Raw genomic sequence first — 15,631 nt, 5'->3', positions numbered from 1 at the left:
CTCCCCCGTTCTACACTTCGCAGTTAATTCTCTCCATGTTGTTTGCATGACAAGTACTTGAATGCAAAACTTATGGTGACAAAGAAGGCTCTACCCTAATTTATGTGATTAAAAATGTGTGGCAGAGAAGAAAAGGTTTAAGTAAGCACTCCACTTGTGCACTGTCTGGATTTAGTGTGAGGATCATTAGCTATAATAGGAAAAGAAAAATTATTACAATAAATTATGTGAATCATCTTCATAGTAACTTTTTTTACATTAGTGCTTGATAGTGGTGGTGAAATGTATACTAAAATATCAATAGTTTTTTTTTTACTTTATTAAATAACTTCCAATTCCATTGTTGCTAACTTTAAGAAATAAAATGGTTGCTTAAACCAACCGGGATTTTCTGCTGCATAGAAAATATATGCTACTTGTTCTACCTGGGCAATGAAATCATAATGTTGTAATTTATATTTATGGCCTCACAGTAGTCGTCTTGGTTCCTGCTTCTCGTGTCATAAAATAAGAATGTAACTTCACAGGAGAAAACTGAATCGTATCCTATGCTGGTGTCCAGTGGTGTGGGAGAGGACCTTTGGAACCTCTTCTTGACATCCTTCCTTCATGAAAACAATAGTGCATGATAAGTATAGGTGTGTCCTAGGGGGTGACCAAGCTGACATGTTTGTGCTGCGTCACATCACCAGGAGGCCGTGGTGTGAGCTAGCTAGTGTTCATGCTGCCATCATTAAGCACTTGGCAAGAGATGGTGGTGCACAGGTTGCTCCTGATCAGAAAAGCATGAAAGTGCACCCTAGAATCCAGAGCTCAGCTATGTTTTGTCTCCAGGAGGGTCTCTCTGTTTGTACCAGCTAGGGAATGTGCAACCGGCCTATAAGGGAAATTCACACATCTGTCATATGAATGGGTGGGGGGATGATAAAACCTTGCTTTTTACGTCACACTTCAAAGATTATAAACGCTGTCTGTCTGGTTGGATGAGGGACAAAAAAGTGATTTTTGTTTGTTTTTGTTTTTAATGATTTGACATTCCAGAAAAGAGAACTGAGGTAATTTTAGTGATTTTTTTTTTCTAAATGTCGTCTTGGCCTAGTGCAAGACTTTGTCTGCAGTCATTTCCATTCTGAGGTTGCCCATTCTTCGTCCTGTGCATTTTCAGGTTGCCAGGAAATTGTATTGTCGTTGTTTTTCTTCACACTGTACTGAATGCCATATTGAAATGAATATAGTGCAAAGAAAATTCACGAAAAGAAGAACACAAGGGAATCTAGTGATTCAAGAAGCCAGGGGGGAAATTGGGGATTTAGACAAGTCCTCAAATTTCATGTCTGAATCCCAACATCTCAGTAGTTTGGGAATATTCTGATTGGATATTTGGATGATTTAGGCTTGTCACTAATAGAAATATTCACTAAATAACTCTGATCCTATGGAAGAGGAATAGCGCCTTCCTGCTTTGTGGTCAGGACCCACGAGAGAGATGAGAAATGTAATCAAAAGCATAACAGGATGGTACAAATCAAACTTGAGTGATTGTTCTTTTTTTTGGGATATCAATGAAAACCCTCCATTAATAGTAAGATTTGGATGCTGATTGATTCTCTGCTCTATTTTAGGAGATCAGTTGTTCAACTTGAGCTCACGTAGTTGTGGGTTTTTTGTTTTTGTTTTGTTTGTTTTTTAAAAGGACCATATTTATTATATCTTACAATTTGTAGCTTGTAGCGAACCATATTTTATTATGGCCTGATTGCATGATCTCATCTCATATGGATATTTATTGCTTATGCGAAACAGATAAGAATTTGCAGTGTGTATTGCTGATGGTCTTGGATATAAGTAAGACTGAATGGTATAGGTATGTTCAATTACCGGGTGTTGGTGGCTTGATATTTAGATTTGTGAGGAAATTTAGATTTATGGGAAACCTGTATTTTTTTCTTTTGGAGAAAAATGGTTGGGCTCAGAAGTACTCTCCTGGACAGTTGCATGCAGACTTGGCCAAATTCTTTACTCCTATAAATTGGTACAAGTCTACAAGTCAGTTTACACCAGCAGAGAATTTGGCTCAGTAACTGCAGTACAGATGTTCCTTACCTTACTAGTTCTAATATTCAAGGCAACAGTCAATATGGCATAACATTTGGAGCTCCGTTACTTGCCTTTTGGTACGTAATGCTTTTAGGCCTAGTTTCTACCATCCTTCCTCACATGGCATTAATATTTTACTCTGAACAGGTTGTCATAGGACTATTCAAGTAGTAAAATACTGCTCTAGGTGAGTAAATGACTCTTCCTGAGTACGTATGGGCTGCAGTTAAATAAGCTGTGAACATGTTTTGGACTTGGATACCTAAATACTTCGTATGAAAAATTTCTGACAACCCTGAATAAATCTGTTCTAAAAAACATAGTGGACAAAGTGCATAAAATAAGTTGTTACACAGATGTTTCTATATTCGTCTAGGAGTAGAAGTAGAAGCTTAGCTTAGTAAAGTGTCAAATACTCAGTTGATACTTCAAAACCACTAGTTTACCAGAAGCTTGTTAATCCCAGCGAAGTGGTGGGTTCAGTTTTACGTCAAAACATCTGCTTGTGTATAACTTTCTCTGGGGGGGGGGAGGAAGTGTACTTACGTACTTGAATTTGGCCAGCTCAGCTGCTTGGCTGCATGATAGCACTTGAATTAGTCATGGGAAAAGGCCAGTCTTTGAATGTTATCTGTCAACTGATTTATTTTGTACATATAATAGTGTTGTAACTTATTTGATGAAAAGCCCATCAACAAAATGCATTACATCATCTGAAATGTAGCTTTGCATCATTCCTCTTGAGTTGCTAGAAAGAAGAATAAATTAATATTTCAACTTCCTAGCTTTGAAGGGTATAGACAATATACCTGATGGATTTAATCATCCTTGTTTGAGTGGGAAGAAAAGGAGATACTTAAAGGTGACTGCCAGGGAAAAAATGGGTTACTTTTTTGGCTCTTGTATAAAGAGATTCTGAACGGCTTTTTATTGTTTGTTAACCTTAGAAATGCTAGGAATGTCCTCTGTTGGAGGATTTAAGGGTGTAAAAAGGATTTTAATCTTAGAAATAGCTCTTTTAACCCTTTATTGAAGAGAGGATGTTGGAACTTGACCAAAATGATCTTTTCTCCCAACTGTTTAAGGTAAAAAAAACCTCAGTTTTAAATTATCCGAATAAGAATAAAGTGCCATCACAATCAGGTTTCACTTCCTTGCTCTGTGATGTAATATAATCCTGCTAATTCTCAGTGGTCCATACAGTTTTAGGTTGCCTACCCCATGTAGAACCAGTTGCAAGATCTCAGATGCTTGTTGGGTAGACAATATGACTTTCTAAAGTAATTCAGTAAAACACCAGCAGAAAAATCCAACATTTAGGGGATTCTTTGTAGATCATGAAGAAACAAATGGTACAAGAACTCCCCACCATTGCCCCCTTCTTGCAGATCAACTTTAACTTACCAGGGTCCAGATTCTGCTACTCGTACTTACAGTTAGTAGTACCTTATTCCACAAGCAGTCCTATTGAAATGAATAGGACTGTGAGTTAGAGTAGCAGAATCTTGCCCTAGGTGGTCTTTAGGGAGCTTTAGCTCTGTTATAGCAGCTCACTGGATTTGGGAGACCTCAATTAAATTCCCAGCTCCACCACAGACTTTTTTGTGTGTGATGTTGGACAAGCCACTGAGAGTATGTGTACACTGAAGGGGGAAAAAAAGTCTTAGCGCTTGGGTCAACTGATTCGGGCTCGTAGGGCTAATACTGGGCGGTTAAAAATAGCAGTGTAGATGTTTCCACTCTGAAACGTGCTGCCAGTCTCTTCCCCTCCTCCCCCCTCCAACCCCCGCAGGTAGACATACCTTCCGTCACTCTGTGCCTGAAATCCCCATTTGTAAATTGTGGATACTAATACTTTCCTACCTCACAGGGGCGTTGTGTGGATACGTACATGAAAGATTGAGGTGTACAGGTACTGTGGTGATGGGGGACATATGAATATCTTACATTTATGTTAAATATTGTAAGAGCTGAACCCCTATCTTCATGGAATAATTTCTGTTAGTTTGTAAGCGTAGTGTCTTTGGTAAAGAAAGTAGGAGTTTCTTTAGAACTTCAGTTTTCCATTTCTTGTTTTGAAAATAATGCCATCTTAAATATGAATTATAAAAAGGAAATTTTATTTTACTGCCATCTTAAGTTTTCATTATATTTTATATAAATAAAATAAAAAATATATATATATAAATAAATCATTTGTATGTGATTTCTAAGATTTATATAAATCTTAGAAATCACATACAAATGACTCTTATTTTTAAAGACTCCAGAATATATATAAAAGAAATCATATACAAATGACCTTTTTTTACACTATGCCATTTGTCAATACACATTTTTCTCTCTACTGTAAATATGGCAAGCGAAGTTTTCAATCTAAATAACGTGTGTAAGAAGAACTTCAGAATGGCATGTATCTAACAATGAATTTATTTTGCTGAGGCACATTTGAAAGATTTTGTTTTCCCCTGCAAAAGCATTTGAATATTTCTTTTTTAATATTTCAGTCATTATTTAACCTGCTGGAGTTTCGAAGACTAGTTTTGAACTACAGTCCACCTGCAAGCGCTCAAGATTTGCCCCGAAACCAAAAGGTAAAATTAGAAACCTATATTTCCAGTGACTAACATGGCATTTCTGTAGTAACTTCAGTTTCATACTGTGTGTGACTGCTAGTTGTTAGTAATTTCAAAGGCACTAAATATATTTACTTTGTGCTTTTTGTAGGAAGGGGAGATTGGAGGCATTGTAAATTCATGGTAGAATGTAGGGCTGGGAGTTAGGAGATCTGGATTTACTACGCTTGGAAGGCTTCAATAGCATAGTTATACAGGCATACTATACTAGCAAAACATTTCCAGTATGGATGCAGCTGATAGCAGCAAAATTTCACTTTTGTTGTTGCAAGTTAATTCCACCACCCCGTGCAAAATAAGCTAGACTGGCCAAAGCACAGTTTTGCCTGTATAACTGCATCTACACGAGGGGCTTTTGCCAACACAACTGTGTAGATCACAGATCGCGTCTCATCACACCCCTTAACTAATATAGCTATGCCAGCAACAGTTTGTAGCCTAGACCTGGCTACACTCACTGTTTAATATTGGGCCTGATTTTCACAGATCTTAATTATCCACAGATCCTCCTTTTGAAATTAAGTACTGTACTATTTACTGATTCATCCTCTCTCAACAGACTTGGGAGGCAGGCTGGTTTTGTGCCTGTGGCTCTAGAATGGGACTTAGGATTGAATTCCTAGCTTTGCCTCAGACTTCCTGTGTGACCTTGAGTGAATTACTTAATCTTCTGTGACTCAGTCCACAGTATGACAAAATAGGGATAATAACTTCCTTGCTCCTGGGTGTGTTTGAGAGCATAAATTCATAGGTACTTGGGATGCTCAGATTCTACAGCGATGTGAGACAGGAGCAAGCAAAGCCTGGAGATGTTCATGGCCTGATTTTCAGAGGTTGGTCAACTATAAGTCACGGCATCTCTGAGTCATTTGAGTAAGACCACAAGACGGTGCGCAACTGGTACCATGTAGGCTGCAGTAGGAACTTATTAAGGCGGGGTAAGGGGACAATGTATTCCATTGATTGAAAGAGGTCTGATCGCAACATAGCTTTCCACAGCCAAATAGCTGTCCTAAAATATTTTTCTTTGCACATTTATCCACTGATCTCTGTCTAGCATCTCAACATCAGTTACATTACCTGTCTTACTGGCAACTACACATACTCTTGAGTTCCTTGTCTTGCTTTTCTAGCACTTAAAATATATTAGGTGGCATCAAGTAAATGAGCTTCAATTGTTGCCATTGGAGAAGAATCTCCTACACAGCGGTTAGCACTTGCAGTATTATACAGATTCCATTTCCAAACATACTATCTTGTAGACACTCTGACCATGTCAGACTTTGTCAGACTAATGATGCATGGAATAGCACAATGTCAGCCAAACGTATGGGCTTGAGTGTAGGCATCTTGGCAGCTGGTATACTGGAGATTCAGATTGGGTTGGTGAGAGCAAGAATCCTTAGTAAGGGTCTATATTGCCCTTCTATGTTTAATGGTAACTTATGTTTTGTAGACCACCTTCCACCCTGAGGGGAATGAATAAAGTAAATTGATGTACATGCATCTCTTTATCTACCACTGGAAAGTGGCCACCTCTGTGCTGAAATGCTTTTTGTTCTCATAGCAATGCAATTATTTGATGCGAAGGGATCATATCCAATTGAAACTGCAGGGAGAATTCAAGAAAATTACTGGTTAACACTTGGACAGATATCAGAGCAAAGACCCTTGCTTTTAGGATGCATCTTCACTAGGAAAAAGGTGTTTTCTTAAGTCATGTTAGCTAACCTGGTAACCTAAGCTATGTCTACACTAGCTCTTATGTCAGCAAAATTTTTGTCATTCAAGGGTGTGAAGAAATACACTCCTGAGTGACATAAGTTTTGTCTGCATAAGCACTTGTGTGTACAGTGCTATGTCAGCAGGAGACACTCTCCTGTCGACGTAGCTTCCGCTGATCGTTGAGTTGGTTTTATTATGTCGACGGGAGAGCTCTCTCCCATCAGCATAACGCAGCTACATGAGCACTTTTACAGCAGCACAGCTGTATCGGTACAGCTGTGCCAGTCTAAGCTAGTAAGTACACATGGCCTGAGACCAGATAAAATCTTAGTGAAATGAGGCACGGTATAGTTTAACATTGGCTAGCAATTGAGGTGAACTGTTTGTCTTTGTTAGGATTGTATCTTGTGTTAGCTACCATGTGTTAGCTAGCACGAGTTAAGAATGCACCATTTTTTCCCCTAGTGCAGACAAGACCTTATTGACTACAAAGTTTCAAAGTCTTTGTTTTATGTCTCTTCATGCTCTGATGAACTGAGAGTGGGGTTGGATGCCAGGAACTCCTCAGTTTAATTTTGGCTTTGCTTTTGACTTCTCTGTGGGTGGGTATGCTTGGATAAGTTACTTAAACTTTGTTTTCAACTTTTCTCACTGGTGAAAGAGCTGTACTATCTGAAGGAAAGTTTGCACCATAGGCAGTACCATTTCCTGCAGCCACGAACTATTTCTTCAACACTGTTCCCATCCCGGTATTTAACTGATATCACTCAGTTCAGCAAACAAATCTGATAGAATCACACTAAGTGGGTTGGCTCCAGGCCACTTGCTCATAGTCAAGGAGATATGCATTATAGCTTTTCGCTGCTGGTGTAACTTTGGGAGACAACATAAGCTACTGTAACCACATGGTACCATATTTTGGCCTGTAGAGTAGGGCATAGTATTACGGATTATGAGGGAGAAGACATAGTAATGTTAAATCCATATTTTTGTGACCACATATTTGAATTTGAAACTAAAACAAAGAAGGTAGTGGTATTGATGGGTCACATTTACATAAAATAGTCATTTTCAAGTGCACATCGATAGAAGCATACTGGAATAATTTAAATAGTAGATTTAATCTATTGTAAAAGCTTTAGCATAACTTGAAAATTTGTGGTAGTTCAATTTTAATCAAATTTATAATGCACTACATTATAAATACAGTTGTTTTTTTAAAACTAATTTATTTCAGCATAACTACTGGCAGGTTAAATTACACCTCTACCCCAATATAACGCGACCTGATACAACACAAATTTGGATATAACGCTGTAAAGCAGCGCTCCGGGGGGGCGGGGCTGCGCGCTCTGGTGGATCAAAGCAAGTTCGATATAACGTGGTTTCATCTATAACACGGTAAGATTTTTTGGCTCCTGAGAACAGCGTTATATTGGGGTAGAGGTGTATTTGAATTTTACAAATTGCTATAGACAAAGAAAAATGTATAAATTATTTTTCTATAAATTCTTTCTGAATAGTTTTTCTGCTAAACACAATTCTGTTTCGGTTGTAGACACAAACTCTTCAAAATTTAGTTTACACTGTGCTAAATGAGCGTTGTCTTATAGACATTCACTGTTCTCCCTTGTTGTAATGCAAAAATTTGTTGTGGACCTGTATTTATAGTGTTAGGAACTGTACAGTATTTGCAAGGAGATTCTAGACTGTGATTGGTCAGGTATTGCTAATTTTTGGTGTCATGGTAGTGCCTAGAAATTCTGGTCACTGTGTTCATAAACATTATGAAAAGATTGTTTCTGTCTCAGAGTTTACAGTTTGTCCCCCATTCTGCACAGGCTTATACACTGAGAGTTCCTCTGAAAGCCAGTGGGGCTATTCCCTTTGGCTAAAGTTAAACATGTGTCTAAGTCTCTGCAGAGTTGGAGTCTCTGTGATTGTATGACAAAGGACTGCTGTCTGCATGAGTACCCCTAACAAGTCAGAAGTAGGAATGAGATGAGCATTTCAGTTAGGCCTAAAACTCTTCAGAATGTTGTCAGAATTTTAAAACCGCGCCACCTTCCTCCTACCCAATGCTTTCCTGGAAGATACTACATGCATTCTCGTCTAAAATACAAACTATGAAAAGATGAACATTAAAATTGAAACTTCCTGGTAGAAGAATACCACTGTGTGAAATTCTGTCCACCTGAACAATTTAAGACTCTAAAATGGAAGAAAACTAAATTGCTAGGAACACCTAAATAAAAATCTGATTTAAATTTAAAAAGCCAGTTTTAAAAGTTTAAAAAACATTATTTTTATTAACATTGGAAAGAAGTGTGTATTAAATTAAATGAAGGTTCTATGAATATTGCTCTTTTTGACTTTCTGTGAAGTAGGCTGGAAGAGCAGGTAAATCTACTTGGAGGCCTATATGAATATGAAAGGTATTTAACATGCATGCAGAATATATTCATAATCATTATTCCTACTTTAAAATTTGTGAGACACAATTTTTATACACATTGCTCTTAAACATACCAGGTAGCATTCCACAGAACTGCCTAAACAAGTCCGTTCTTTGTTTGTTTAGACTGCAGTTGTTTGTTACAGAGCGATCAATACCAGTTTGACAAGCAGGCTTGACATCTATACCATGTTAGGGTGTTGGTACATTTAATTTATCTTTGAAATAAGTAGTCTTTGTCCTTCCTAATTAACGAGCATCATTCATGAGCAGTATCTTCTACCCTTTCAGAAGCCAGAGAGGTGTGGCTAGTGTTGTACAGTAGTACCTGTAACCTGGCTTAAATTAAACCTTTACATTTCAATTCACTTGATTTTGATTTTGCAGGCTAGAAATATTTCTAGGCTCCCCTTATTATTTTTGTTTCTCTCCTGAAATTAGAAAGAGAACTACATATTACCATACAGGTATTTTTAATAGGATTGGAGGAGATAGAGCAGGTCATTATGTAGGGGATCTTACACCTAATTCCATCAAGGGAAGCAGTAATAATGCACACTATCTTTGCAAATTTATGGCCCACCTAAAGCACACATATTCCAGGGAGTTTGCTGAAACAGTGAGTTCATCAGAAGCAGATGGACAAAAAATCTGAGTAGAACTGATATAAGATTGTTCCAGCTTTGTTTCCTAGGCTTTTTGTAGTTTAGTTCTAAATATGTCTAGTGATGGGGTTTCTGCTACTTTCTTTGGGAGGCTTTTACAGACTGATCATTTAAACTGATAAATCTCACTGCTGGAAGATTTTAAGTTCTTTTTCTTAGATTTAATCTCATTACTCTTGTTTGTCTCTTCTTGGACCCACTCTTCCTCCCCCTCCTTAGTGTGCCTACACACTAAATATTTCTAGGCAATTATATTATCATCACACCCCATCCTCAGTTAGCCAACATACTTTTTAATCACAGTGTAAAATAAATGGTATAGTTAGCAAATGGTAGTTAGTACAGGAATAGTTAATATTCAAGCAAACATGGATTACAGTTGATCTCATGTAGAAGTTCACTTTATAAAATGAAATGCTATTGAGCTGAAAGATCATTAGATAGGATAATTTTTTCCCTGGTGTTAACTGTAAATTGAGAATATCATCTTGAACCTTATAGTTAGTCATGGAAGGATTACATTTTTATTGGTAATTGTCAGTAAACATTGATTTTATCATACACACACAAACTGATGAAAAAAATTTTCATCCTTGATAACAGAAATTTACAGATGGGCAAAACAAGAAAAATGCTGCTTGAAAACTTTAATTAGAATAAAAATCCAGCAAGTTAGACTTTTGAATTAGGCTTGTTACAAATGGACTAGCGAATGAATAGCAAAAATAGGTATGCTTTGTTGATTTAAGGATATTTATTTTCTATATTTTGACACAGTGTTGACAGTTTGTGTTTTAAGTGTATAAAGGTTTAACAATTAAATCTGAACATCTACTGTCATTAAATAATTGTATAATGATACTATAATTTCCTGCAACTGTTAAAAAATGTAAATTGGTTAAAAAAATTCGTCAACATAAAATTGATATCTGTCAGTTACAAAAAAAAAAAAAATCAAATTCTGTAAGCCTATTTATAGTATTAAACACAACCCCACGCTTCCACCACTTACGCTGTTCAGCTATGCCTGATGTCTGAAGGCTAAATAGCCATTAAAGTCTAGTTTCTAAGGGCTTGTCTACACCTATGGTGTTGCAGTGGCACAGCTGCACCATTGTAGGGCTTAGTGAAGACGCTACCTAGGCTGATGTGAGAGCTTCGCCAACTTTGAGAGGCCGTAGCTATGTCCATAAGAGTAGCCCTCCTGTTGAAATAGCACTGTGTATACCAGGAGTTTGGTCAGCGTAACTGCGTCACTCAGGGGTATGAATTTTCCGCACCTCTAGTGACATAGTCATACCGACATAAATTCATAGTGTAGACCAGGGCTTAGAAGCTAAATTTCACTACTCAAGTTTGACTGCATTTTTTGCTGGAGTGCTTTTTTTGGGTGGAGGGGGAATCCACATTCCACGTAACAGCACGAGTCAAACAAAAGCCATGTGGCACAGCATGAGCAATGCATGAGTAAGTTTGCATCCAATATGGCAGCAGACTGAATATTAGTACGTGTGTAATATGCTCCCAGTTTACACACTATCTTTATAGTTACAAGATTGATAAAGTACTTCATGGAAAATTGTTGAATGTTTGTTTTTATTCTTTTTTAAATACAGGAACATAGGAATTTGCCTTTCATGCGTGAATTGAGGTATCTCTTTGCACTTCTCGTTGGTTCAAAGAGAAAATATGTTGATCCATCTAGAGCAGTTGAAATTCTTAAAGATGCATTCAAATCAAATGATTCTCAGCAGGTAATATTTATTATAATTATATTTAAAATTGGATCTCCCTATGATCTCTGAACAGTAGTAAATATTTAACCTAAATAAAAAGCAAAATATACTATGTTCATAGTTGGTGACCATAAGATTTCTAATTCTCCTTTATTCACTTAATTGTTGTCCACGTGCAATGTTCTATGATCTCATTGGAGTGCTGCTTTCAGACACAAGGTCTAAATCCATTTTCCAAATGGAAGGAAGTTTGTGGCAGAGTGTGCCTGACATAATCCATGCTTTTAAATTAACCCTCCCCTGCCACACTCAAACAAAAAAAACAACTTCAAAGCAGTGATATATATTACTTTACAAAGATTTTTACCAGAACCATGCTCTTGAGTTCCAGCCTCATGTGTAAGATCCAGAGCCTTACTCATGGGGAGCGCATTAGAGCCCTGAACTGGACTATTTTTAATCCCACTTTCGTCCCATTCCACAATACCCGCTTCCGCTATTATGGCAGTGGGTCCTGCGGGACCTGTAGGATCCTGGTCCCGCTGCAGGGCTCTACAGCACATCTCAATTATTAATCTTGGATCCCCAGATGGGAGGAATGGGCTAGATATTGATTCATTTGGAGAGTTTTGGTACTTCATTTTGTTCTAAATCATAGCTGTTACATTTTACTGTTTCCAAGTAGTTTGTTTCTACTTAAATCTGTCATTTTATCCACATGGACTTGGTGGCTAAATCATTTGCTTACGGTACACTGAGTTCAGCGTTCCATGTGGATAGCATCAATCGCCACATGTCACATACCAAAGGACTTAGAGATGTATTGGAGCACGGGGGGTGCATGAGATCTCTGAGATCTGCCTAAGTATTAGGGATGTCTGGATAGTACTGACTGCTGAGGAACACATTCTGAGAGCCAAGATTGGAAAACCATTGTAGCATGGCCTTGAAACACTTGGATTTTGGAGTTCTTGTCAGTGTGGAAGCCACTGTGCTGCACTTAATAGTGTTAAAGAATACACATAAATATGTATTAATCATTGTTTATTTTCTTAACAGCAAGATGTGAGTGAATTCACGCATAAACTATTAGATTGGTTAGAAGATGCCTTCCAAATTAAAGCTGAAGAGGAGAGGTAAGGGGTTTTTGATATGCAAAAATGTATATTCATATAAATCTTCATCTAATTTCCTATCCTAAAGAACATTTAAACTGTTTTTTAAAAGACAACTGACTCCTCTGTCCTTTCCATCAACCAATGACCCATATTATGAAAATGAAATTTTAAAAAAGGAGATAACTTGGGTCCTGCCTACACTGGAAGAAATAGGGCTTATAATATATAATAAGTCCAGCTCTACTAGTGGTAGCAGTGGTGTAAGTTGTAAGGTGGTTATGGCTCAGGAATTTTTATCACTTTTTATCTACTCATGTTCAAAGGCATTGTTCATTTTTGCACTGGACATTTTTTATCTTTCAGGCATAGATGCAAATTGGCTATTTTGTTGATTGTAAATTTTTAGGACTGATAAAAAGAATTAGTGGACACTGAATGTCGATGAGAATTTTCTTGTTTTAACTACTGTAATGGCCCAGTCCAATTCCTGATTGTAAGACTTCCGTTGAACTCAATGACAGCTGGATCTGACCTTAACTTTAGGGTATATTTGTTTTCTGGTTAGTATTAATCCCTTCCCCCTTCCTGAAAACATATTCATTTTGTTGCTGGGACATCTTATTGTACTTCAGTTAAAAGCTGATTTTTCTAAATGCAGATATGTTTCTTTCTAGGTACTCTCAGTAAGTTTTATTTATTTTGCTATCTTATCTTTTTCATCTTAGGAAATGTAGGGAACTTGGTATGAAAATAGAAAAATATTAAGGAACTAAAATGCATCATGGCCAATCAATTGGGTTTTGTCTTCAAAGAAAATTTGTTTTTAAATACAGTAGTTTAAATACTTTCAAAACTTCTTCCGATTTCTTCTCACAAAAGCTAACTATTCACTGTGTCACTGTACATTCTTTTTCTTTTGAACAATTAAATTTTTAGGAGGGTGGAGGGAACTCACTCGTACATGGTTATGTATGTTTACAAGTTTACAATGACTTCAATTCTGAGTTTGGATATGCATGGAACTTCCCAGAATAAAATATACTTACTTTGTGAATACACTTCACCATTGTGAATATATAAATCCTTAGATTACCATGAGCAGATGAAAGTACAAAACTTGACATTTACAATAATTAAAAATGAATTATGCCACTATATAGATTTACATAATAAATGCAAATGCTTCTTACATTTTGTAACTGTTGGTTTATGTGGCTTTGTTGGTTTTGGTCTTACAGTTGCATATTTCATTTTTTTAGGGATGGAGAGAAGCCAAAGAACCCAATGGTAGAGTTGTTTTATGGACGATTTCTAGCAGTGGGTGTGCTTGAAGGTATGCATTTTATTGTAGTTGAACTAGAAAAGATGTCAGTTAAAATTTTTTAAATATACATCTAGTTAAACAAATGAACTGTATAATTGCACGCAATTTCTAAATGATGCCTTACTCCACAGAATACATCTTTAAAATATGTACCATAGCATAAGTTCCCTTTAAGCCGCGCAGCTGCATGGCCCCGCAACAGCCTATCAAGGGCTGTGCAAGCACTCAGAGCTGTGGTGGGGAGAGGCGCCTTTTCCCCCAGGCCCAGATCTGCCGTGGCGGGGGGAGGCGCCTCTCCTCCACCTCAGCCCTGGAGCTGCCGCAACCAGGCAGAGGTGGGGAAAGACACTCTCTTGCCTGGCCCCGGAGCTGCTGCGGCCAGAGAGAGGCACCTCTGCCCCAGTCTTGGAGCTGCCGGGGAGCGGCATCTCTCCCCAGGCTGCTACGGGGAGAGAGGGCTGGGGGAAGTCCTCTCTCCCTGCTTCGGCCTCAGGGCAGCCTGCACTCCAAACCCCTCATACCTGTTCCCACCCCAGAGCCCACATCTTCAGCTGGAGCCCTCACCCCCCTGCATCCCAACCCTCTGCTCCAGCCCTGAGCCCCCTCCTGCACCATGAACCCCACATCCCACCCCTGAGCCCACACCCGCAGACAGAGCCCACAGCCCAACCCTCTGCCCCAGCCCTGAGCTACCTCCCACACTCCGAACCCCTCGGCCCCACCCCCACCACACATCACCTCCATATTGGTGCACATAACAAAATTTGTTCTGCACATGCATGGGAAAAATTTGACCACAACTGTGACCAGTTTTTTCATAGACAAAGCAAGGATATGGATAGTGGGGTTTTTTGTTTTGGTTTTGGGGTTTTTTTAAACTAATATTAGGAAGACTTCAGATAATTTCCAGTCAAGGTGTGTGGGTGTGTGTGTGTTCAGGTGCAGCACAATTTAGGTAGAGTTGAGTGTAAACGCTCCTGAGAACTGGCAAATACTTCCTACTAGGCTACAGAAAATCCTGTTCCTGCATGTGTTTGCAAGTGAGCTGTTCTCTCTATGGAACATGTAGCAGTTTAAAATTTCTAATACTTTGAAGATTATGATGTTCCACTTTTACAGAAATCACTCTGAAAAACATTTCAACCAAATTTAAAGAGACTTCCCGGTTGTGTGTCTACCTGGAACATCCTCCCTCCTGCTTCATTCTTTTTTCAAATCTATCCTACAAACTCATTACTTTGAGCTAACATTCCAACTCATATCTGCACTCACGCACTCTCATTCATGTTTTCTACATCGGAACATGGCAAGGTTACAAAACCAAAGGAGCAGAAGTAAAGCAATGGGTCATAAATCATGACTCTTGTAATGACTGACATAAAGTATGCCTAAATAAATACATGTAAAATAAAATTCTTTTCTTTCTTTTTGGTGTTACCCATTATTACTCTCCCTGTCTCCATAGCAAGATGTCTTTACAGATTTGTATAAATTGCTGTAGCATTCTCAGGGCAGAAGTCTTAGCTTGTCCTCTTCTTATTGCCTAATTCTACAGAACATTTATACCAATAGTTCTTCATCCCATTAGTAGTCCCATTGACTCTGGGACTATACAGGTAAGTAAGAACTATTGAATTAGTTTCCTGGTTCGGGCTCTGACATTTCACCTGTAAATGCTATGCACATCGGGAGTGCTACATCAATAATAAGTAAAACTAGTTGTTAAAGTAACATACATGTAGGAACTAAAATATGTAGTAGATTTTAGTGGTTGAGGAGCAAAATAGTCTTTCACTTTAATATTCTATCCAGATCATTTTTCCTCCAAAGTAACTTATTTTCATGCATCCGATTGATTTGTTCAATACCAGTATA

The 15,631-nt window shown here is 38.0% G+C and overlaps 1 protein-coding gene across 4 annotated transcripts in view; it reads left to right on the top strand.

Annotated features, from left to right (window-relative positions):
- The window catches only part of USP25 (ubiquitin specific peptidase 25), a 147,029-nt gene that overhangs the window by 75,678 nt on the left and 55,720 nt on the right, over positions 1 to 15,631 (top strand). For all 4 annotated transcript variants that reach the window (XM_048868480.2, XM_048868485.2, XM_048868491.2 and 1 more), the window contains exons 6-9: positions 4,605 to 4,691; positions 11,195 to 11,332; positions 12,374 to 12,450; positions 13,692 to 13,765. In XM_048868480.2, the coding sequence (XP_048724437.2) occupies positions 4,605 to 4,691; positions 11,195 to 11,332; positions 12,374 to 12,450; positions 13,692 to 13,765 (376 nt within the window). The remainder of the gene's footprint in view (positions 1 to 4,604; positions 4,692 to 11,194; positions 11,333 to 12,373; positions 12,451 to 13,691; positions 13,766 to 15,631) is intronic.

This window comes from Caretta caretta, chromosome 1 (genome assembly GCF_965140235.1).
Source record: "Caretta caretta isolate rCarCar2 chromosome 1, rCarCar1.hap1, whole genome shotgun sequence".
NCBI classification, from domain to species: Eukaryota; Metazoa; Chordata; order Testudines; family Cheloniidae; genus Caretta; species Caretta caretta.
The sequence above is the reverse complement of the archived record's forward strand: the minus strand, read 5'-3'. Positions and strand labels throughout refer to the sequence as shown.